The 25,007-nt window shown below is 33.5% G+C and overlaps 1 protein-coding gene across 1 annotated transcript; it reads left to right on the forward strand.

The window, feature by feature from the left end:
• Nucleotides 1-506: 506 nt before the first annotated feature.
• On the forward strand, nt 507-6,182 carry LOC147077798 (uncharacterized). The gene is made up of 4 exons (XM_085940080.1): nt 507-516; nt 750-809; nt 1,160-1,173; nt 5,271-6,182. Exons 1-4 carry the CDS (start codon nt 507-509, stop codon nt 5,772-5,774), a joined length of 588 nt encoding a protein of 195 aa, XP_085796206.1. The 3' UTR covers nt 5,775-6,182.
• The last annotated feature ends 18,825 nt before the right edge of the window (nt 6,183-25,007 follow it).

Below are 25,007 nucleotides of genomic sequence, written 5' to 3' on the forward strand. Positions count from 1 at the left end.
CCTGTGTCATAGGGTGTCACAGAGTGTAAATACGATGTCATAGCTGTCATACAATATGTATGTATAAATGTTGGAATGGCATAGATTTGATCATAGACACTAAAACGCTCTTAGCATATAATATGTGCCCGATCGTCATAGTCTATTTACTCTATTTGAACCTTTAACAAATCAAATTAAACCATAGACAATATACATATAAATTGTATGAGTAGAAAGTTGACCGGAAATGGTTTAAGATTTGACGTTTGGTTCAGTGTATCGTTGAAAATCAAACCGTCCTCGGACCATCAGAAATGGTTTGGCATGAAACGTCAAACCAATTCGGACGATCCATAGACTAATGGCAATCTGTCAAAATGTTGATAAGCATTATTCGGCATTTATATATCGTTAGGTGTTCATATTTAATATGTTAGACATTTACACCATAGGAGTTCACTTGAATTATGTATATTATAGATTAATAATCAATACATATTATTCATAAGTAACAATACGCGAACATGACGCCGCGTTTGGTCTTAAGCCTCCCCAAACCAAAGCGAATATTCGCAGCGAATTATTCGCCAATCAAGCTCGTATTGGCTTACGGGACAGAGCACGCTTGCGCGACCGCCTTGCGTCTTGAGTGCGAATTTGCAGCGAATATTCGCTGCGATTTTCGGGAACTCTGTCGACAGCAAATTTATTCGCGGCGGAAGATTTCGCCAAGGGAATTAGTAATTAGTAAAATCAAAATGGCGAAGATATTGAGCAGCTGATCGAGTTGGTCCGGAAATATCCAATCCTTTATGATTTCTCTGACAGTGACTATAAAACATAAGAAAGAAAGATAAGATATGGGATGAAATTGGCAGGGAAATTGTTGAAAATGGTATGAAGGTCGTCATAATAATATTATGTAGGTAGGTATCTTTGTCTAACCAAAGTATGTAAAGTTTTTTGACAGGATGAATACGCTATTATAAATAATTAACTTTAATCTAAGGTCCCGATATTTAAAAAATACATATTATTAATTTGCGTCATGCGCAGCCTTTAATAACAGATACTTTATAACTTTGATTGTTAGTGCACTGACAGTTCTAACTTATTGCGATCGTTTGACGTTTTGGTTTCGACTTTCGAGCAGTCATATCAATAATGTTATAATTAGGTAAATACTTCAATCATATTCGGTATCGGTCACGTAAATACCCATTTTATATTCGTCGATAATATCTTGATAATATTTTTTTAGGTTAGGCAGGTAGCCTTTAAGATTATTTTTTTGCATCTAACATTATGCAGCATTGCATTTCTATTGTGGCTCAAGATATAATATACATATAGGTAGATAAGTAGATACTCCATGTCGTCATGGTGGTATTTTGTAAGGTTTTAGACCAAAAACCTTACACATCCTACTTACTATTGGGTTACCTACAGTATGACGTACCTAGGTTGTGTTTGTTTTTTGATCTCAAAAGACCTCAATTACAAAAACGATATGTACCTACATACCTACTATATATTTCCTTCATTATGTATAGGTATATTGAGCTAATAAACTGGTTTTGCCCAGTTCCGACCGCGAACCAAGATAATATCTACATATTCCATGTACCTACTTAACATAACCAATGTTTTCTGTTTAACATTAATTTGTATACCTTCACACATTTTAAACTTAATTGAGATGTTCTTAAACTTCTGTTCATGTAATATTATGTAGGTAGGTATATCTTGGTCTGCATTAGGCAATAAGATTAATAATTTTATGAGCATGTAAATATAAAGGTCAGCTACCTCCTCTAAGTACATATATTACCATCATGGATACCTACCTGAATAATGTTGGAGATATACTAATGCTTTGTGATGAATTTAATTTTAGCAAAGATCTTCAACCTTTCAACGTACAAAGCACCAGAAGAAATTAAAAATGAAACCCCCGGCATTACCAGGATTAAAATAATATTTCATCATCAACATCAGTCGGGGTCATTCCACTGTTAGATGAAAGCCTCTTCTAGCTCCTTCCACTATTTTCGGTCTCTAGTTCTTCGCTGCTACATACTTTTATTGTACTTCACGTGAACAAAGAGATCAACTAAATGAAGTGTCAATCAACAAAAGTGGCGTTTGTGCACAATGTAAGTTGATATTATATAAGTGTGATAATATAATATACAAGGATGAATAAGGCGTGGGCGAGGGCCAAGGTCCATTTTATGATTCCTCTATTGATGTAGCTATTTTTATTAAGAAAAATGTTTGCCGTAGAATGGGGTGAATATTGAATAGACCCTTTTTCAAATTTCTATTTTTCTGCTACACATTATTCGGACAAACATGAATGACTTAAAACCTGTTTGTATGGACATAATCATACTCTAAAATATTTTTCAACTACCATTTATTATCAAACAGCCATTTTTGTGTGATGTCTCTTTCTATCCAGCGTTGGGGTGATTATAGACATGGCGGGTGGATAGAATCGAATAATGGTAAAAATGTAATTAAGTACCTACTGTACATTACAAATTTATGTAGGTACATTTAAGTATGTAAATCAAAATCAAAAATATAAATGTAAATGTTATACAACACAGTATCATGTAAGTATTTAAAAAAACATATACTTACATAAACATCTATTTATCTAAGACTTATTTGATACTTGAATCTGTATTTTATATACCATATTCGATGGATGTATGTGGTGTAGATATTTTGTAAAATATTTGGTGCATATTTATTATTTAACTAAGCGTATTTAATTTGCTACATGACCTGTAGCTCTTTTATAATCACAAATTATTGTTGAATGTTCCGAAAATGAGTTTATGTGCCGCAACAGCTGTCAAGGTAAATGACTCAGTTAAAGTAGTTTTAAGTAGTAAGTAGTAGTAGTAAAGTTTTAAATAATTAAATAAACATTTTTCAACTACCCTTAAGGTATTAAGAAACAGCCAATTTTGTGTGATTTCTCTTCCTAAGCGTTGGGGTGAATATAGACATGGCGAATGAATAGAATCAAAACAACTTTCTTAGTGGTAAAAATGTAATTACTGTAAAATTATAATTATAAATTTACGTACATTTTAGTATGGAATTTAATAAATCAATCTATATATTTTACAAGTGCGGTGGCAAAAACATAACAAAAACAAAATTAGGTATATATATAAAAAGTTAGGTACCCACAAAATAAACTTTATCATATTAGGAATAATTGTGTATTGTATGTTGGATAATAATTAGTGAAGTTGTGTTAAACGATGCGATTCAGCCACCATATTTCAACATCGCCCATACAGATTACTGCACCAAACCTTTCTCGGATGTCAGTACCTTCGGCACAAACGGTTTAAGTCCTGCTCAGTGTCATATTTTAGTATTAATTATAGTAAAGATATTTTCTAGTAGGTCGATATATTTCTGAGGTATTTTCAAATAGTGTACATTAGTGAATTCATTTTGTTTTTAATTTTTATAACAGTAATTCTAGTAATTAACAGGAGTATCCAAAATACTACGGTTATTAGTTTATTTCGGAATAAATAGTTGGTTATGACCATAAATAACACAACAGGTAGGTAAAAAAAACAAAATATCTAATTACATATTATTGAAATATATTTGCCAAAAATAGAAATGTACATGTTATCCCATGTTATATATATATCATGTAAGTATATAAAAATAAATATACATAGACAAATTATAAAATATGATATAATTATAAGGTAGGAATAATTGTCAAATCACAATGAGATGGGGATGCTTTTGAAAATTCTTCTGGCAGACAAAGACTAATAATTCTACCCAGGTATATAAAATTTATTCTGCTGTAATTTTTTTTCATATTTGTCCATTTTATTACAATATCTTATAATATAAATCTTATTATATAAATATTTTCTTGTATTCTAAACAAAAATAATTAATAAAACTTTCTTAACCTACACAAGTATTTTTTATTGAATGATCCTGCAAAAATATTGAAGTAATAGTTATGTGACATATTTTGTTTTGGTGTAAGCCATAATGAAATATATATAAATTATATTACATCAATTATATCAGACACAATTTTAGACACTATTAATTATTGTTAAATTAATTGTTTTACTGCTAGGTACCTAGTATGAATCTATTTTAATATTGATTCTAAATTATTGTCAGTTTTAAATAGACGTTATGTGCACAAACTATTAATCATATTGAGTACCTATTGAAATATGAATATTATGTTGAATTTATTAGATATAGGTATGCCATATGAGAATGATATTCAATATGTAGTGACAGTAAGTTTTATTAAAGGCACTGCAATGCAGCATAACAGCACAGGATTAATCTCAATTTAACTTAAGGTTTAAGGAGCTTTTTGGCTATACCTGTAATTATTTTAGTATTCATTCATTAAAATAGTTTACAAACTTTTCTGGAGTAGAAAATGCTAATATCGCTGCACGTCTTGGATCGTTGTTTAAATTAGTAAAAGCTCAGGCTCCGGTGGCTCTAAAAATTCAAAAAACCGATCATTGCAATTTTTTGTTCGCATAAAATTATGTAAAACATGTCGTTTTCAAATAAGAATTGTGGTGGATACTTTGTTTCTATTGGTCTATAAAATATTCGCCATTTCTGAGCCAATATGCTAAAGGCATTTTCAACTACTCTTCTTGCACCGCAGAGTTTTAAATTGTAATTTTCTTTCAAAGGATCTGTCCTCAATTGCCTATATGGGAAGGGTCTCATTATATATGTTTTCAGACCGAAAGTTTCATCTCCGATTAAGACGTGCTCGCAAGGTTGATTCTGTCCAGGGAGATTTTTAGGTCCCGGAACATTCATTTTATTTGCTTCAAATCGTCTTCCCATGATGGAAGTCTCGAAAATTCCTCCATCGCTGTTCTTGCCAAAACCACCAATGTCGACGCATATGAATTTATAATCTGGTCCAACGATAGCCATAAGCACGATTGAAAATTTATTTAAATAGCACCAGTAGTTGGAGCCAGTTTTGCCTGGACACTTGATGGTGACGTGCTTACCGTCTACACTGCCGATACAGTTAGGAAATTGCCATGAATTCTTAAACCCTTCAGCAGATTGCTTCCAAGTTTCTTGGTTGGGGTAAATATTCACTTTCTAATTTTCTGCATATAGCTTCACAAACTTGTGTCACGATTGCACTCACTGTTGAAAATCCAACTCGAAAACTATGGCCAATTGTGTAGAAAGTATCACCGGTCGCAAGAAATCTGTAAAATAATTATTTTTGTTTATGTGAACAAGCCAAAAAAAGATGGAAGAATTTACGGGACACATATGCAAAGGATCCCCGGTCCAGAAAAACAAAAACCGGCCAAGAAAACATATATATGAAGAAATGGATGTGGGCCGACCAAATGTCGTCGTTCCGACCATTTCTGACGTTCGCCAAAACGTCATCCAACATATGCGAAGAACCTGACGATATACAAAGTTTTGATTGGATGGCCACGTATCACGAAGATACGGAGATTGAAAAAATTGTTTTATCACAAGCAGGAACATCGATAACGTCATCATTCAGCGATCACCAGGGAACAGCCACAACACCGAAGATGTCGGCCGGTAAACATAAAAAGGATAATTCAAATCTGGAAAAAATGATACATTATCTCCAAGGGAAAAAAAGTAATAAAATAGACTCAGTGGATATGATTATGTTGGCTCATGCTGCAACAATAAAAACATTTCCCCCTAAGTTGCAGCTGAGTACAAAAAAAAAATAGGGCTGTTAATGATAGAACAAGAACATCTTCACCTTGAAGAACAGGAGGAGCAAGCTGAGACTGACAATTTTTCGCTTGATCCTGCCTGTGGCATTTTAACAATTGAGTAAAATTTGATACATAGTAGAGCCGTGGCAGAGGGTGCAGGTAGGCGGTAGAGATCTGGCATAAATAGTACAAAGTCATATTTATTTTGTTATTTATTTAACTAAGAATACAAATTGCAGATGGTACTGCTTAGTTTTTGTATTTTGTATAAATTATGTATTTTGCAAATCGATCATTTGACAGTTGTAGTTGATTTGTGAATATCATCCATTTCCGATGTGATAAACATCTTTTTAAATGTTGTCAGTGCTTTGTGAAAACAGTCTATTGAATTGTGCGAATATATATTCCCCATAATCTTTGTGATTCTATTTAGACATGTTGATAATAAAACTTACTTATATCATTATACATGATCTTTTTACTTAGCCGTTCTTCAGGCGAGATGGCTTCGCGATAGTTTGCATCACATTTTCGAATGTCATTTGTGATGGCATTCAATATTTCGTCAAAACATTCGAAGGTCATACGAAAATAAATGTAGAAACGCTTTTCATCTTTGCGTAGTTGAGGCATCAAAGTGTGGTATTCTCCATACCTTCTTCTCTGTAAATTGATGTCATGAATCCATTTTCTTGTTTCCCTGAGAAGAAAAATTGTAGGTAAATTAGTCGAAAGTGGTTTATGAATTGGATGAAAATAAATAAAACACGTAATGGTGTGAATAGTCAAACCTGGCATTATCATCCTCTTCCAAGCATAGTAATAAAAACGCTTCTTCGTCGTCCGTTGTTGAGTACATTTTGTTTGTTAGTCAAGACTTGTCACTTTGACATTAGTATTTAGTCTATGGCTGCATCCATGCTGCCATCTTGTTTTCAGATAAATAAAATACACTTTACGCGAAGTGGGTAAAAGTTGTAGCAATTCTGAAAGCGCTATAGTATACGTGTATTTTTTATATTTAATTCATAAAAATTATAGAATAATTGGCGTAAAATATTAATAATATTTACAATTTTAAATCTGGCGCGTAAATAAAATTATTTAGTCTATGGCTGCGTCGCTGACGCTTTGGTGTGGGGCCAAACGCGAAATTCGCATCAAATCCAAGCGGTAGCGATAGCGAGGGCGTTGCGAACTCGCTGCGAATATTCGCTTTGGTTTGGGGAGGCTTAAATCGTCTGACTTGCGTGCCAATGGAGCGCCGGCATTAGAGACTGATACGTTATGAATTAATTTTAAGTACTGGCAACACTAATTAGTGTCAGAAAAGCGTTTCCGTGGACATTCTACCAAACGGTTCCAAATCAAACAAATCAAACGATGTCATTTGATTCGTTCAATTCAGGTTCAATGTTACGAACTTAAAAGATAGCCCCAACAACATAGGTACCTAGGTACTTTATGAGGCAGGTATATCCAATGCGTTGATGACCAATCGCACAGGAGGAATTGAACTGTGAAAATGTAAAAACGTAAACATTCAGTTGTAATAAGGTTTCAAGAGTCAACTTTAATCATTTCTATTTTTATTTCCATAAGTAGCTTATATGCTTATGGATATATCGTCCCACAGTAGGCTCTTTGCACAGTAAGTCAATTGTTTGACGCCGAGTGCAATGAGTACCCAAAACTTATCATTGTCACGGCGAATGGGAAATGGAGTATTTCTTTGTGATGGTGAAAGACAATACCGTCAAATCCTCCAACATTGCCAATGGGCGATAATTTTGCCCAAAGAACAAATATCTATTATCTGTAGTCGCTTAAGCCTCAATTACATTGAGCTTCTTTACGAGCTGTTTATTGGCGAATTTACAATCTGCCTGTAAAGTCGCCCAGTCTAATCATCGAATAAGCTAATAAGCAGGTTGTAAACACTCTACCGAGAAAAGTTGAAAGCCCGTCAACTTTACACGCTACACGCCGGCGTGTGGGCCTACTGCGTCTGCGCAGTAGAGCGCAGTACCAACCTTCCGGTAAAAAAACGAACTACGTTCTGTCAAAATAGTTGCTGGCTTGTGGCTTCTCAGCGAATGGAAAGTTTTGTGTGTAATCATCAAATCGCAGTAGCTGAATCGCACGCTTTTAAATTCGCCAATAAACAGCTCGTAAAGAAGGTCAATGTAATTGAGGCTTTTAAACAAAAAAATGGCACAAATATGAAAAATATTAAAAATTTGGGAAAAACATTATGATTTTTCTGACAATTTGGCCTGTTAGTAGCTTCACTCAGTTGTATGTTGCAAGTTGTATCCCATCGGAGTAGGCGGGTATTTGAGTGGTGTGAAAAAATAATAAAGTTCTAATTGTTGCTACTGGGTCAGTGTTGCCATATTTTTCTATGCTGATTATAGTACAAAGGCGTAAAAATTATAGTATTTCTAAAAATATATAGTACAGGAACATTTTTCGTCTTAAATCCTTTAAAATTATGGTATTTTGTTATATTTGGCGTAAAATTATAGTATTTTACATTTTTAGCGAAATCAAAATTATAGTACGGTTGGCATCACTGTACTGGGTTTACACATAATTCACGTAAGTTATTCTTGTTACATATTATTGATAGCTATTTAAAAAACATTTATCTTAGGGTGTTATTCAATTATCTCGTCAGAAACTCGAACAAATCATCTGGGCAATGTTACCGACACAGTATCAGAGTACCGTCTGTCAACATTGCCCACCTTTAGGGTTATCACTTTTGCAGTATATATATATACTCATATTAATTTATTTTAGTAACTTTTTGTTGCGTGCTTTAACATTTTTGTTGTTTCTAGGATGAACAATACTGGAAGAGCAAAACCTCGTATTAAGAAATGAAATAGCAGACGCCAAATAGGTGCCCGAATGTACAAAAATTATTCAAAAGAAATGTTGGAAATGGCAGTTGAGCTGGTTAGAAAGAAAACGATTACATCAAGAGATGCAGAAAAACAGTTCAGCATACCCAGAAGAATAATTTTAAACAGAGTCAACATGTGCCACGCAAGAGATGTTGGATGTCCGAAAAAACCCTCATTAGAAGAGGAGCGAAAGCTTGTTAAAATTCTCACAGCTGTTGCAGACTTTATTGGTTTTCGACTATTTAAAGAAAAAATCACGTGAAGATATTTTTATTGGGAAATCACCCGGAAAAGCTTGGGTTGCAAATTTGTTAATAGATCTACGCAGAACATTAAAAAGGTTCGGGCTAAAAAAGGATTAGATGATTTAATGGGGTAGGTATTTTAATAATTTAAAGGAAGTTTAAAAAAAAAACATACCTTTAATGAATATAATGAAATTTGAAACAAACCTATCAGACGATCCAGGGGCAACGAAATGTATATTTCGAAGAGGTGTTAAATACCCAGAAAGGATCGTTAATTCAACAAAAGGCTCCATATCCATAATGTTCTCAGCTACAGCTAATGGTACATGCTTGCCAACTTATGTTGTGTACAAAGCTCAAACTTTGTACACAGAATGGCTAAATGGTGGCCCATCTGATGCCAGATATAATTCTACTAAATCCGGGTGGTTTGACTCACTTGTATTTGAAGACTATTTCAAAACAATTATACTTAATTGAGCTGAAAATCTGTCAGGTCCGAAGGTCGTAATTTGTGACAATCTACCCAGCCACCTGAATGTCGATGTGATAGAAATATGTGAAAGAAAAAAATATAAAATTCGTATTTCTGCCACCGAACTCCACGCACCTGCGCAGTCGTTGGATGTAGCCTTCTTTGGACCTTTAAAAAAATAGTGGAGGAAAATTTTGTTCTAATATAAAATAGAGATCCGCAACAGACGTCTCTAAATTTGAATGAAAGCAATAATATTAAAAGCGGCTTTAAATCAACTGGAATCTATCCATTCAATCCGCAGCCTGTTTTGAAGAAGATTCCTGAGTACCACGAAGAAGTAAATACATATGGGATTGATAAAACCTTTTGAAAATATCTGAAGGAAACAAAATCTCCGAAACCTTGAACGTTTAAACGTAACCAAAAAATCGTTACCTACTGAACGAGGAAAATCAATTAGTCTATCTGATATTATTCAACATTCCACCTACTAACCGAATCAAAATTCTACCGGTTTCGAAATGGAACAGTTTTTCGATGAACAATCTGGATTACCTACTGAGATAAATCAAATTAAAAGCAAATTTACTATCATCTCAAACGAAGTAATAAGAGCAGCGTTTCCCATAACCAGGGGCGGCTCTTCCTTTGGGTACCTAGGGGACAGACCCCGGTCCCCTCATCATCATTCTATTATCAATATTCAATTGATATTCATGTTATACGTTCCTACCATAATACATTGATTTTGTATAAATTAATTAAGTATATATTTTATTTGCACCGTTTACCCATCCCTAATTCTTGTTTCGTGGCGCAACCCTGTTAATGCTTCAGTCTACCTACGTAGCAGGTACGTACAACGATAATGTCGGGTCACAGTTCTGAGAACTTTCCGAGTTCCCTTGCAGCCGGGACCGTCTGGAATGGACCCCGTCAAATCAAAACAAATATTTATGCAAGCAATGCAATTATGAGACTGTGTAGAGCATTAAGCACGTCATATGCACGTTTCGCTGTACATGTATTGGTGCTGGCTAAGGGTCGCCACTAGAAATACCCACTCCTACATAAAAAATGTTAGTACCTAGGTAAAAGTTGACGTACATATTATTATTATTATAATAATACAACATATGTCACAAGTTGTTTTAGTTTGCCAGTCAGACGTCAGTGATTAACGGTCATCCATCTATTTAAATATGTTTTAAATTATATTTGTTAATACATACTCCCTATTAGTATTGTGAAGTTTGATTAAGATTTGATTTTTGAAATTTGTAGATAGTTTTCATCTCACGTTACTAAAATAATTTTGATAAATAATATTAAGTAGGTACTATGATGAATGAGGTGGATTATTTATTGAAATATAAGTTCAGTACATTGACATTTGAAGATAAACTAGAAGTGAAACGATTAGGGCCTCATCAACCTAGTGATTTAGTTATTGTGTATGAACTAGTGAAACCAAAAAAAAAAATGACATTTAAATCGGAATGGTTTACTAAAAAAACGTGGTTGACTGCAAGTGTATCCTTAAAAAGACTATTTTGTTTTCCTTGTTTAATTTTTGGTGGTGAAACTGTTTGGGCTCAATCTGGTTATTCAGATTTAAAACATTTATCAGAGAGGCTAACTTCACACGAAACTTCGTCGTCTCACATGAAAAATGCTGTGACATTAAAACTTTTTGGTAAATCAAACATTGTTGAAAAATTAGACAGTGTATATAGGCGTAATATTCAACGCCATAATCAAGAAGTTGACAAAAATAGATATGTACTTTCAAAAATAATTTCTGTGTTAAGACTTTGTGGTTCGTGCGAAATTGGAATCCGTGGCCGCGATGAGACTTCCGAATCCTTGAAGCCGGGAGTGTTTCGCTCAGTGTTCCAGTTACTATGTGAAGATGATCTAATATTAAAAAACTATTACGAAAATTCGCCGTCATTTAAAGGGACTTCAAAAACAATTCAAAATGAGCTTTTAGACTGCATGTACGATTTATATAGAGAACTCCTCAAAGAGGAGATATCTACCACGAATTTTGTTTCAATCCAAGCAGATGAAACAACCGATGTTTCTTGTAAAGCACAGTTGGTTATAATATTAAGGTATATTACTAAACTTGGGACTGTTACTGAACGATTTGTGCAGTATTCTAAACTAGTGGATAAATCGGCCAGTGGCCTGACAGCAGAAATAAAGTTAGTACTGAGTGAATGTGGAATCAATCGCGAGAAATTGATAGCTCAAACTTATGATGGGGCGGCAGTAATGAAAGGAAATTTAAATGGTGTGCAGGCACAGATTAAGGTTGATTTCCCATACGCACATTTTGTGCATTGTTACGCTCATCAATTGAACCTTGTAATGCAGCAACTGTGTTCGAAAACACACAAGGAACTAAAAATATTCTTCGGTAATATTTCTGGGTTCTCATCATTTTTATCAGTGTCCACGAAACGCACCTGTTTATTAGACAATGTTGTGAACCAGAGGATGCCAAGACCTAGCGCAACAAGGTGGAATTTTTCTGGGCGTATGATAAACACTGTTTATGAAAATTTGAATGAGATGCGGGAGTGTTTTTTTAAATTTCAAGAAGATCCAGGGTGGGATGCAGTAACTTTAAGTGAAGCATGTGGACTCTTAAATCTTTTATACGATAGGTTATTCTGCTGCCTTCTTTCATTTTTCGCGCAAGTTATGGCGGAAGTTGACATTTTATTTCAAAAACTTCAAAAGTTTCCATAGATAATATTTCAGCAAACTTAGCTATAACACACTTTAAAGCAGCCATATTAAAAATAAGAGAGAAAACGGATGAATTAGGAGACCTCTACGCTGATTTAACATGTAAAAGAAATTTTTCCGCTAGTGATTTGAAGCGCGTGGTGGAAGAAGGATGCGATGTCATTGTTGTGCATGTCAGCGATAGATTTTCAAATATTGACCATCTTACCGCTGCAAGATTGGTGGATGTGAGATTTTTCAAAGATTTTTCAAAAAAATTTCCCGATAAAGATTTTGATATAGCGGTTAAATATTATCCATTTCTACTTAAAAAATAAATTAAGAACAGAATTACAAATTCTGTATGGACATGACGAACTCACTAGTGATGTAAAATCCGCCGCTTGTCTCTTAGCGTCATTGGACGAGAATAATGTAAAAGAGATATTTACTGAAGTCACCAAACTTTTAGAAATTATTATCACGATACCAATGACGACTTCAGAATCAGAAAGGTGTTTTTCGACGCTGAAACGTATAAAAACATCTTCAAGAAATACAATCGGTAAGGAACGGCTGAATGCGCTTTCCATGTTATCAATAGTAGACGAATTCATCAAGTCCGTTCCTGATTTCAACAACAAAGTGATTGACCGGTTCGCCAAACTAAAAAATAGAAGAGTAGAATTTAATTATAAGACTCTTTCGGACACAGGAGGCATATGAAGATGAAGTAATAGCTACAAAAGGTATGTTTTCTTTGAATTATTTATAGAATCAAAATAAATCACTTAAGTACACACAATTAATGTTAGAATTCAAAATATTAATAAAAATAGAATATACGTTTTGATTGACATTAATTAGGTATACATATAATATGTATTTCATATGATATTTCACGCCATCTGACCCCACTTACTAAAATATGCTAGAGCCGCCACTGCCCATAACCATCCTTTGCGAAAAGACAGGAACCATGATGCATATTACCTCAATAAATCGTGGTTGTGTTGAAGAAAGTCATACAGGCGTCAGCAGCTGCTCTAAAATACAAACACAAACTATTATTGTTAAGCGTGCTCAAGACCAAGTGAAAAGCAAACGTAAAACTAAACTAAATAAATGGACTGCCGGTAGTTCGGATGAATCAACTGAAAATAATTTAAGTGACTATTCTGTAATGGATTCGTCTTATGGTGAATTACAATTTTCTTCAGATGATGATCTAGAGCATGGGTGGGCCACCCATGCTCTAGATCATAAGCTTTTCAGCAGCCGGGCCAGATTCTTAAAATTAGATTTCCTTCCGGGCCGCACAACCGATTTTTTTATTATACAAAACAAAAAAGAAATATATATTAATAAAATAAAACATAAATGAGAATCAAACATATTTATTAGATTAGACTTTTTTTAAATAATAAAAAATAAACAAAATAATATAAAAATAAGAAATTTTAGTGAGAAGTTTGATCTTGTGTGGCAGAATAAGTGCATCAATATCGATATCGAGTGAGGTTGTTCGTACATGCAAACAGTTTTCCAAATGCACATCAGTGATTCGTGTTCTCACTCGGGATTTGATATGCTTTATTCGACTAAAAAGTTACTCACACGTGTAAGCAGTGGCAGGGGGCCTTGCCCCCCCCCAAAATATGAAAATCATCAGAATGATTTTACACATTGAAATCGAAAGCCAATAAACTATACCTTGGGCTTAGACAAACAACACGGCAAAAAATGATTTGTAATTCTCCAGCACTCTTTTTAGTAAAAATTCTTAGATTTTAATTTCTAACACAAAAATCTAAAACACTAATGTCAGGTTTTTTTAGAAACCCGTTTCCTAATGAAATTCTCGGTGTCCACCCGAATTCCGGAGTGGTATAGGTCATGGCTGGGGAGGGTTGACAGGGCTCTAACCTGGGGGCCCGGCGTGTCGGGTTGACCAGATAAGTGAGATAAACACACATCATAAATTAGCTTAAATAGTAAAAAAAAGTCGCCTGCGGTGCTATTATACTTCATGACTATGAACATTTAATTTATATAATTGTCCAATATATTTTCTGATTATTATGTGTCGATACTCGACAGCTCCATTATTAAAGTAGATGTATTGAAAATCGCCAATAATTCACTGTATAAGTACCCTCAATTTGAACTAAAACACAATTTGAAAAACGTTAATGTAGTATTTCACACTGCCTTTAATCTAAGCGGTGGATAGGGGGCCCGTCAAATACCCTAGTCCAGTGGTCGGCAAACTCATTAGTCAATAGAGCCAAATATCAACAGTACAACGATTGAGATTTCTTTTGAGAGCCAAATTTCTTAAACTTTAATTATATACGTAGGTAGTAAGTAGGTACACTGCTAATTTACTTAATAAACTTTAGTTAAAGTTTTAAGTCCTATTTATTAATAAAAATTAAATTGTAAGTCAGGTATCCATAAAATTGAATCATGAAAATGACTGACAAACTCAATGTGAATAATGCCCTTGCATCTCCTTGTAAAGTTTGGGTAAGTCAGGTTCGTATGTTGTTGATTTAATTTTAAGCACGATTCCAGGTTTTCATCAATAAATCGATTTCTTAATTTACTTTTGATTTCCTCTCTTGGAAATCTTTTTACTAACCACAAAACTTAACTTAACTAAAAATATTAACATTGTTGACAGATTTTATTCAGTACCTAATTAAATACAGAACTTTATTTTTATTGATTCTTCTCCTCAGCTGCTTTCTTTCTTGCATCATCGACAGAATATTTAGCGCAAAATTACGAGTTTTTAGTTGTACCTTTCTAAATTTCTATGCGCCAATTTTTCCCGACACATAATTAATACGGGTCGGTAAGCCATTTAAGTTTTGAATAAACGCGAAGTCTCGGTCTATTCAACATTACATTTACGGTTATCCTCTTCCATTTTCTTTGTTTCTACTTTGTAGCCATGTCAAATATGGCAGAGAGCGTCTGTGGCAGAGCCGCACTCAAGGGGCCAAAGAGCCGCAGTTTGCCGACCACTGCCCTAGCCTGAGGGCCCGTTTCAGGATGTGGGGGCCATGGTGTAGGTACACCGAGTGCAATAGACAAAAGACCGATAAAGGAGATATTAGGCTGTGTTGTATTGGGTAGGTTGTGTATAATTTAAATGCAATAATACTTTTTTGTCCATTTTCGATTAATATGTTGGAACCTCAATATTGAAAAACCAAAAATCTACGATAAACATTCGGCGAAAAGAACGACTACACCCACTACGGTGGTGGTGTAAATCAAAAGAACATTTTTTTCGGTGGAATTCGGCATAAATATTCTAGCTCTCCAGACCAGTGTTCCCCAAACTTTCGACATCTGTGTACCCCTTCTATAATTTTCGTAACACTAAGTACTCCTCGTCAAAGAAAAATGCATATAAGTACTTTAATAACAATCAAAATATATTTATATATTCCTTTTGTAGTACGAGTACATAAACAAAATAATAATAAACGAAAAATAAAATTCATTCATAATAAAATATAAATAAAAGTTATATTATAAAAAATAACATTCATTGGTTATTAATTTTAAACTGAGGTGCGGTTCCACACCCAAAAGACTGTTCCTTTTTTTATGTAATGTCTACAAATGCTGAAAAAGCAACTTCACATAGATATGAAGTTGGAAAAGGCAAGATGTATTTCAGGTGTTTGCAATTGCAACCTGAATGATGTTAAAGTACACTGCTTATATTTATTTTGCAAAAATCCGTCTGAAGCTAATTTCAACAATTGCTCTTCTTCCGCATGCGATAAACCTTCTAGCATGTATGTTGTATTAATGCTTGTTGCACCAGGCGCAGCCATAGCCCGGTGCAGCGCGTACCCCCACCAAACTCTTCCCGTACCACACTTTGGGAAACACTGCTCTAGACCAAGTGGGTAAGCACAACTGATATTATTTGAGTAATGTTTTAGCATACTAGGTGAACATGTCCAGCATGGTCGCTGTTAGTCACTTCCAATCCGCCCGTCGCTGATGACACGCTCAATGGTTACCGCCACTATGTCTCCGATTTAATAAAAACTAGGATAAACTGTACAAATATATCGCCGTGTATTGTGAAAGTATATAAAAATAATTATATGAAGAAGAAAAAGAGCCCATGGGACTAATTTACATTCTCCTCCTTGGGCCCTCCCCAATATTAAATCCTGGGTGCGCCACTGGATGGCATCATCCAATTTGTAGTAGATACTGAGATATCTCAGTAGCTACACTTACCCCGATTCACCTTAAATAAAAAACAATTATTATTTCAATAAATACAAAAATAATTTGTTAGAATGATTTCAATCATTGGTGATGTGAGAATTATTGTCAGTAAAATAAAAATCGTATTTTTTTAATTTATGTGTTATCATAAAACCGAATCGAACATAAGTTTTGTCTTTTCTTCATCTAATAAACAAATAAATATTAAAATTAAATCAAAAAAATATTAGCATGGTTATGTAACTTGAAAAGGATTTTTAGGTAAGTGATAGTAGAAAAAGATACACAAATGAAAAAAAAAAGAAGTTAATTACCGTCTTCGCTCCTAAGCAGAGCATATGAACCTCCACAGAGTGAAGGTTATATTAACAGACCCCTTTCTACGAGGAATGGTTGTTGGCCTTTCGCCACACCCATTGGGCCCTTGCACTGGATCAAGCATACATTGAAAAAACAACATGATTTGTTTTTAAAATTTTAAGCTCAGTAATATATTTTTTGGCCCACCAAACAATTTGGTTGGGCACCCCTGCCCTACACCATTTTTGTTTTCAACAGCAGTGTCGATCTAATGCTGCATGAAAGCCTCTCTTTGCTGACTTATTTTTTCAATCATTAGTCTTGTATGTGTTGCTATTATTCATGGAAAAACGGCGAGCCCTTCAACAGGAAGTGGATTAGTAAGTAATTACATTTTAATTGTTGCATTTTAATAGACAATACCGTAAAACGCTTTATAAAATTAATTAGGTATGTTTGCAAATTAGAGTTATATTATGTATTACAATACAATTTTTATTAAAACAATGGTTATAGATTCCTGTTTATTACAAAGCATGCCATTGTGCATCATGCAAGCCTTATTTTGTAACCAAGGTGAATTGAGGTAAGTGTGGCACATTAATTAAATTTTACAATAATTTGACCCAAAATTCTGACATATTTGTCGTATTCATGTAAGCCTTATATGAATATGACAAAAGTACATTTATACCTAAAAGATAGATAATATCTTTTTTTCTAAATTTTTCTATAAAAATGGAACCTAAACATAAAAATACTTGTGTGACAACTAATTCTCATACAAACCGACGACATGAATCCTATATTAATTTGCACACAAAAATGGCACTTGCATCAAACTGGAAGATCTTTCAGTGATTTTTATAGGGAAACCACAGAATGCTGCATCTAGAAGACGATTCATCATCTTTACTTATACCTCATTGTACAGGTTTTCACTAAAACGGCGGTTTTTTAAGCTTTGGCGGAAATTCGAATTCGGTCAAACCAAATGGGAAAAAACATTAAATAGGCCATAAAAATATTTGAATGAAAGTCATGAATATCTGCATCATAAAATTCGACAAATGATACGCGAGAGTGACAGCTACTCAACTGGTTAACTTGAATGATTTGCTAAAAGTGCTTTCTCATTTGGAGGAATGCCCATCCCATTAAGAGCGTATAAGTGAAACGGCAAATAATTTTCAACAATAGGAGGGATGAAATTTCGCATTCGAGGAATATAATTATTTTTGTACTTAATTGCAAAGTGATTGAGATAGATATTGTTTCTCTCACATGGTGAGCTTTTTCAAGTATTTCTGTGAAATTTACATTTCACTTTTCTATGGTTATAATTAATGTCAATATAATCTAGGGGGGTAGAAAGGGCGGTAATGTGTTATGGGAAAGATTTTTTGTTATAATTCCAAGTAATAATTGAGTGGAGGGATAAAGGAAGCGGGTTACGTTCTAGGCGTGGCCGTAAGAAGGTACGATTATCAAGCGCGGATAAACGTAGATGCGTGTTAAAAATTTGTTATTTACAATACTTATGTCTGTATCATAATTATGCATTATAGTTTGTCACGTAAACGAAATGAGCATGTAATATTTGAGGACATTCGAAGGGTTTTGTATTTCGTCCGTTTAATGGCCTGACCGGCTTTCGCATTTCTATATTGTTAATCTGTTCTGTTGTGTTACTATTTTATTAGTTATAAATATCAAGTTAATGCTGAATTTCTTGAAAAGATTAAATAAATGCAATTTCATCTCAAAATAGATCTTATGGATAGTATAGAAATAAAATGATTCAGTATACGGCATTTTGGTTTGCGGCCAACTTTCCATGAACCTATTTCAATTGTAAAGCTAGATATTAATGTAGTAGGTATAATATGTATAGTGCTATAAATATGGAATTGTGGTAATCTACAATTAACCCATTGGAGACAATGGGTGTCAATTTAACGCCGCTGTAGACCTTACCTTCTTGATAAAACAATATATTTTTATTTTTAAATACTTATTTCTTTAACAAATTTACCTATATATCGATCGTCCAGTTCATTAGTCAGACAACTCCAAATAACTAGTTTTGAGATAATAGCAAAAGCAATATTCTAATAGTCACCAAAAAATCAAATATTATTGATTTATGCCCGAATTTTATATATTTTATTAACAGGTGTTTAAAGATTAGGTACATTTAGAGACATTTGGACAGGACATTTAAAAATATTCTTTTAATGAACCAGACAATATCAACATTTCGTTTAATTCTTTAGAAGTTTATCAGCATTAGCATTTTTTGGTGGCATTTTGGAGATATCTGAGTACTGAACCAGGTAGAGTATAAAATTTTACACAAAACTGCATATTTAACTCATTTTTTATTTTTTTTTGGAGTTATCGATATTAGAAAAAACTCAAAGAGATATAAATTGAGATATTACAATAACAACCTATATAATATTAAAAGAAAAATATTGAAATTAAACATATTATAATGAAAAGTAGTGTAGCAGATTTAGTACAAAATTAAATCGGGCTGTTGATCCATCTTTTTTTCCTTTTGAATCTGTCTCTAATGGGTTAATAAAGTCCTGTTGGGGTAATAGGAGCAATGCACAGAGAAAAAATTAGCGAAAAGAAAGACCCTTTTCTCTGGATTGTTAATTTTGCCGTATCATCCGGCTAGCGCTCGGAATGAAAAAATTTACAAACCGTTGCGCTCCAGTCATTTGGAGCCCTGCATCCGGCAAATAGACCTACTTATCTCCGGGTGACCGGACAAAACAGAACATGACAAAACAGAACATGACAAAACAGAACACGACAAAACAGAACAGCCAAGGAAAAAATGAAACATTATTTTTTTGTGGAATCTATTCATTAATTAAATTTTAAACGAAATACATATACTTATATATAAAGATTTGATATTTAAAAAAACAATTTTTATGTGAAATCATCAAGGTATAATAATATATCTATACTTTCATTTTTTTTACAATACCGTTATTTTGAAAATAATGCATTTTTTTATAAATAGAGTATATACAATTGTATAATGTAATCACTGCATGTTGGCCATTTGGCGTAAATACCTAAATTTATCTGTTTGATTTTGATAATCATGTACAACTATTGCCACTCGATTACGTAGTATCTCATACTTTTTATTTATAACTTCAAGGCGACCTGTATGAGCACTAGCTAATAATAATCGGGGTGCCGGACGAAATTAAAAATCACGAAGAAAATGATTTTTTGTCTCTCCTGTAAAAAATTGCGCAATCGTAACGCTTAGTTTGAATTACGCAAATTTTACAAGAGAGACAAAAATCATACATTTTGTAAAATTTGCGCAATTCAATATAAGTGTTACGATTGCGCAATTTTTTACAGGAGACAAAAAAAAAGCATTTTTTTATTTCTCTTAATTATTTTTCGGGATTTCGACCTAAACCCATCCTAAGCTTGCCGGCAACACCGAGTTAAGTTTATTTGAGACTTACTAGCGATTAGTAATGCAGAAATTAGGGATATAATTTGATTTATTATGGCGTATTGAAAATCTCTGCTAGGTACTAAAAATTTATCAACATAAAAGAGATAGGACAATTTCAACATTAAATTTATATTTTTCCTGAAAGGTCATAGTTATATTTATAATTGTTCTGTTTTGTCATGTTCTTTTTTGTCGTGTTCTGTTTTGTCTTGTTCTGTTTTGTCACCGAAGCACTGATTGCGATCTCCTTCTATGGTAACCAAGTATAGTAGTTTCGTTCTACATCGGCACTGTTGTACGCTAAAATTGCTTCGCATCTGTGTTGGTATTATTTGTGTGTATGCATTAAGCCCTGTAATAAAACCTTACTTATTATTATTTTATTATTTATTATTACCTTATCGCCAATTGGTTATCCGTGCAGTTTAGGGGAATAAAGGCGGAGTTTCTATTATTAATGACAGTTGCTGGTAATAAACATACCATAAACTCATTCTTTGCAATCGTCTACAGTGTGTTCATATAGTGATTGTTATCGAAACGATACGCATACTGAATTATAATGTCCCGTTTAATTAGTCATACTATTAATGCCCAAACGAAGGAAGTTATATATAATATATTATATACATACGTAAAAAATTAAAACCAAATGTTTAGTGAAAGTAGTAGTTGGTTTAAGAACGGTTTGGCGTGTTTTAAGTTAAATAACAATAGTGATATCGTTAAGGCTAATTCATAAATTCCAAAACATTGTATATTCCCAATCCTAACTAAATAAATAATAATACACGATTAAATTATGTTCTTCCTATTATTTATTTTACTTTAACAGCATTATACTTATAGTTAAAAATGCCATTTGTAATTGTTCTCCGAAGTCCTAATGATTGTAATACATTTAATTGTAATATAATTAAATGACATTGCCAACAAAATTATGTCTTTACGGTATTATAATTGTCTTAATTTGCTTAGTTCTCTATAAATGTATAACTAATCTTTTAAATAATGATAATGATATCGTTAAGGCTAATTTATAAATTCCAAAACATTGTATATTCCTAATCCCAACTAAATAAATAATAAAACAGGATGTTTTCATTGAATTGTAACTATCGGTATAAGTAAATAATATATAGGTACCTATGTTCTAATGTACGCATTTTTATTCTATATTTTATTAAAACAATAAGTCATAAAAATATGCTTATTTACCGTAATTCTTCATGCACACCCTGTGTCAATACTACCAAAGAACACCAACACAACTGCAAATCGTTTTTAGCGTACAACAATGCCGATGTAGAACGAAACTACTATAACATGCAACACTTCGCCATATTGGATAAAAAGCCATTTTTTAAGTCAAGAAACACACTTAAATTTATTATAAAATAAATTTCTCCACATTAATTATAATTGAATTGTATCAATCATCATATCACATAAAATTACATCACAAAACCATATATTTTTTAATGACAATAATCATCCGGGAAAATAGCGCTGCAGGCGACTTTTTTAACTCTTAGAGAAAATTTATGGTGTATTTTTTTTCACTTAACTGGTCGACACGCGACGCCGGGCCTCCTCTAAGTCCGGGCCGCCAGGCTAGAGCCCTGTCAACCCCCCCCTTTGTGGGGGCTATGCTGAATATGCATAATTTGAAAACATCTCAAATACGACATACTAGGTACTACCTTAATTTAATGTATTAAAACCGATAGCCAACACTATAACGCAATTCGATAAGCATTTCATGTAACAACTAAGTACTAGTTAAAATCGTTGTAGTTCAGTAAGATGCCCGTAGCATAATTGGAAAATCATACTGGCGCGAATCCAGCAGATACAGGTTTAAGTCCTGTCGTGTGTCGTATTTTTTTCTACAAAATGATTTTTTCTAGTGTGTATATGCTTTCAAATTATTTATATTCAAATTTATGTGAAATTATGATTAGCAAATGTTTTTCACTATTATACGCACTTGCCCCGACTCACCCAGAGTCAATTAGCTATAAAGGTAAGTGTATAATATTACATTTTTTTATTAATCTAATAGAAGTAGAGAAGGACCTTAAATGTACAAGTTCACCTTTGTTATTATAGTGTGCATGTTTCAATTACAGCATGTTACACCCAGAAAAAATGTGAGTACATTAAAATAGACATAATATTATAGAGGATGAAAATTCTAGACTTTTTTCGACTCCCGAGAATCGAGATTGATTTTTTGGTTTTCGCGCTGAGGAAAAATTATGGTTTTTTTTTTAGTTTTATGGGAAGTATATTTTCTGATGAAAAGAAAATTTCAATTTCCAGTGCGCATTTTTTTTAAGATTGTAGTAATCTTTTGTTTATATCCTTTTCAGGTATCAAAAATAGAATTTGGGCAGTAATTTCGGGGGGGGGGTTTTAAGATTCAAATTATATCCAACTATAATACTTATTGAAATAATATTTCTTTCTCTTGTGTCATCTATGGGGAAGTAGAAGATAAAAAATAACAGCATGTCTTCTATTTTTGCAACAAATAACTTTATAATACGAGCATTCTACTTGTGTGAACCACCAAATCCGCATTGTAGCAATATTTGATAAGTTTAGTGTCGGTGAAACTAACCATTGCACACTGGGACATGTGATATTCTATCACTGGCAGTGGCGCACCCAGGATTTAATATTGGGGGGGGCAAGGAGGAGAATGTAAATTAGTCCCATGGGCTCTTTTTCTTCTCCACAGCCTAATTTCTCGTTTATCGGTCTTTTGTCTATTGCACTCGGTGTACCTACACCATGGTCCCCACATCCTGAAACAGGCCCTCGATCTAGGATATTTGGCGGCCCCCCTACCTACCGCTAAGAATAAAGGCAGTGTGAAACACTAAATTAACGTTTTCCAAATTGTGTTTTAGTTCAAATTAGGGGTACTTATACAGTGAATTATTGGCGATTTTGAATACATCTACTTTAATAATGGAGCTCTCGAGTATCGACACATAATAATCAAAGAATATATTGCATAACTATATAAGTAATTGAAAATGTTCATGGTAATGAAGTATAATAGCGCCGCAGGCGACTTTTTTTTACTATTAAAGCTAATTTATGAAGTGTGTTTATCTCACTTATCTGGTCAACCCGACACGCCAGGCCCCCCATAACCCGGGCTCCCAGGCTAGAGCCCGGTCAGCCCTCCCAAGCTATGACCTACAACACTCCGGAATTCGGGTGGACACGGAGAATTTTTTGACAGTTCTACTAGGGATTGGTATTTCGAAATTTTTGTGTTAAAAATAAAAATCTAAGAAATCTCTCTAAAAAGGGTGCTGGAGAATAATTACAAATCATTTTTTTGCCGTGTTTTTATGTGTCTAAGCCCAAAGGTATAGTTTATTGGCTTTCAATTTCAATGTTTAAAATCATTATGATAATTTTCATGTTTGGGGGGTACCAGGGCCCCTTGCTGTCGGTCACTAAAGACTAAATTTTTTGGGGAGGTGAGCCTTGAATTTTTATTTTCTGATTTCGGGGGCCCGTGGTATGAAAAAGTTTGAGAAGCACTGGTCTAGACTCAAGAGCTACAATATGTATGCCAAATTCTACCGAAAAAAAATGTTCTTTTTCTTCGTCTTTTTCTTCGCCGAATTATTATTGTCGATTTTTCAATATTGAGGTTCCAAAATATTAATTGACAATGGACAAAAAAAAAGTATTATTGCATTTAACTTATACACAAACCTCTTCACCACAACACAGCATAATTTCTCGTTTATCGGTCTTTTGTCTATTGCACTCGGTGTACACCACTACGGAATTTGAGTGGACACCGAGAATTTTTTGACAGTTTCATTAGGGATTGGGTTTCTAAAAAACCCGACATTTTCGAAATTTTTGTGTTAGAAATTAAAATCTAAGAAATTTTTTTGTAAAAGTGCTGGTGAATTACATTCGCATATTTTTTATTTTGGGGGGTGCCAGGGCCCCCTGCCCCCTCCCCCCCTGGGTCCGCCACTGATCACTGGAAAGACTATATTATCATTGGTGACCGGACAAAATAGAACAAGACAAAACAGAACAGCCAGGGGAAAATGAAACATTATTTTTTGTGGAATCTATTTATTAATTAAATTTTAAACGAAATGCATATACTTATATATAAATAGTTAATTTTTAAAAAATAAAACAATTTTTAAGTGAAATCATAAAGGTATAATAAAATATTTTTTTTTACAATACCGTTATTTTGAAAATAATGCATTTTTTTTATATATAGAGTATATAAAATTGTATAATTTAATCACTGCATGTTGGCCATTTGGCGTAAATATCTCAATTTATCTGTTTGATTTTGATAATCATGCACGATTATTGCCACTCGATTACTAAGTGTTTCATACTTTTTCTTTATAACTTCAAGGCGACCTGTATGAGCACTAGCTAATAATAATCGGGGTGCCGGACGAAATCAAAAATCACGAAAAAAATGGTTTTTTGTCTCTCCTGTAAAAAATTGCGCAATCGTAACACTTATTTTGAATTGCACAAATTTTACAAGGGAAACAAAAAAAAAACACTTTTTTTGTAGAAAAAATGGGTTTTTGTCTCTCCTGTGAAAAATTGCGCAACCTTAACACTTATTTTGAATTGCGCATATTTTACAAGAGACTCAAAAAATCATACATTTTATAAAAATTGCGCAATTCAATATAAGAGTTACGATTGTGCATTTTTATTCAGGAGAGTCAAGAAAGCATTTTTTTTATCTTTCTTAATTATTTTTCGGGATTTCGG

Source organism: Rhyacophila brunnea, unplaced genomic scaffold (genome assembly GCF_057557595.1).
Source record: "Rhyacophila brunnea isolate RB1 unplaced genomic scaffold, BYU_Rbru_1.0 scaffold_12, whole genome shotgun sequence".
Classification (NCBI taxonomy): Eukaryota; Metazoa; Arthropoda; class Insecta; order Trichoptera; family Rhyacophilidae; genus Rhyacophila; species Rhyacophila brunnea.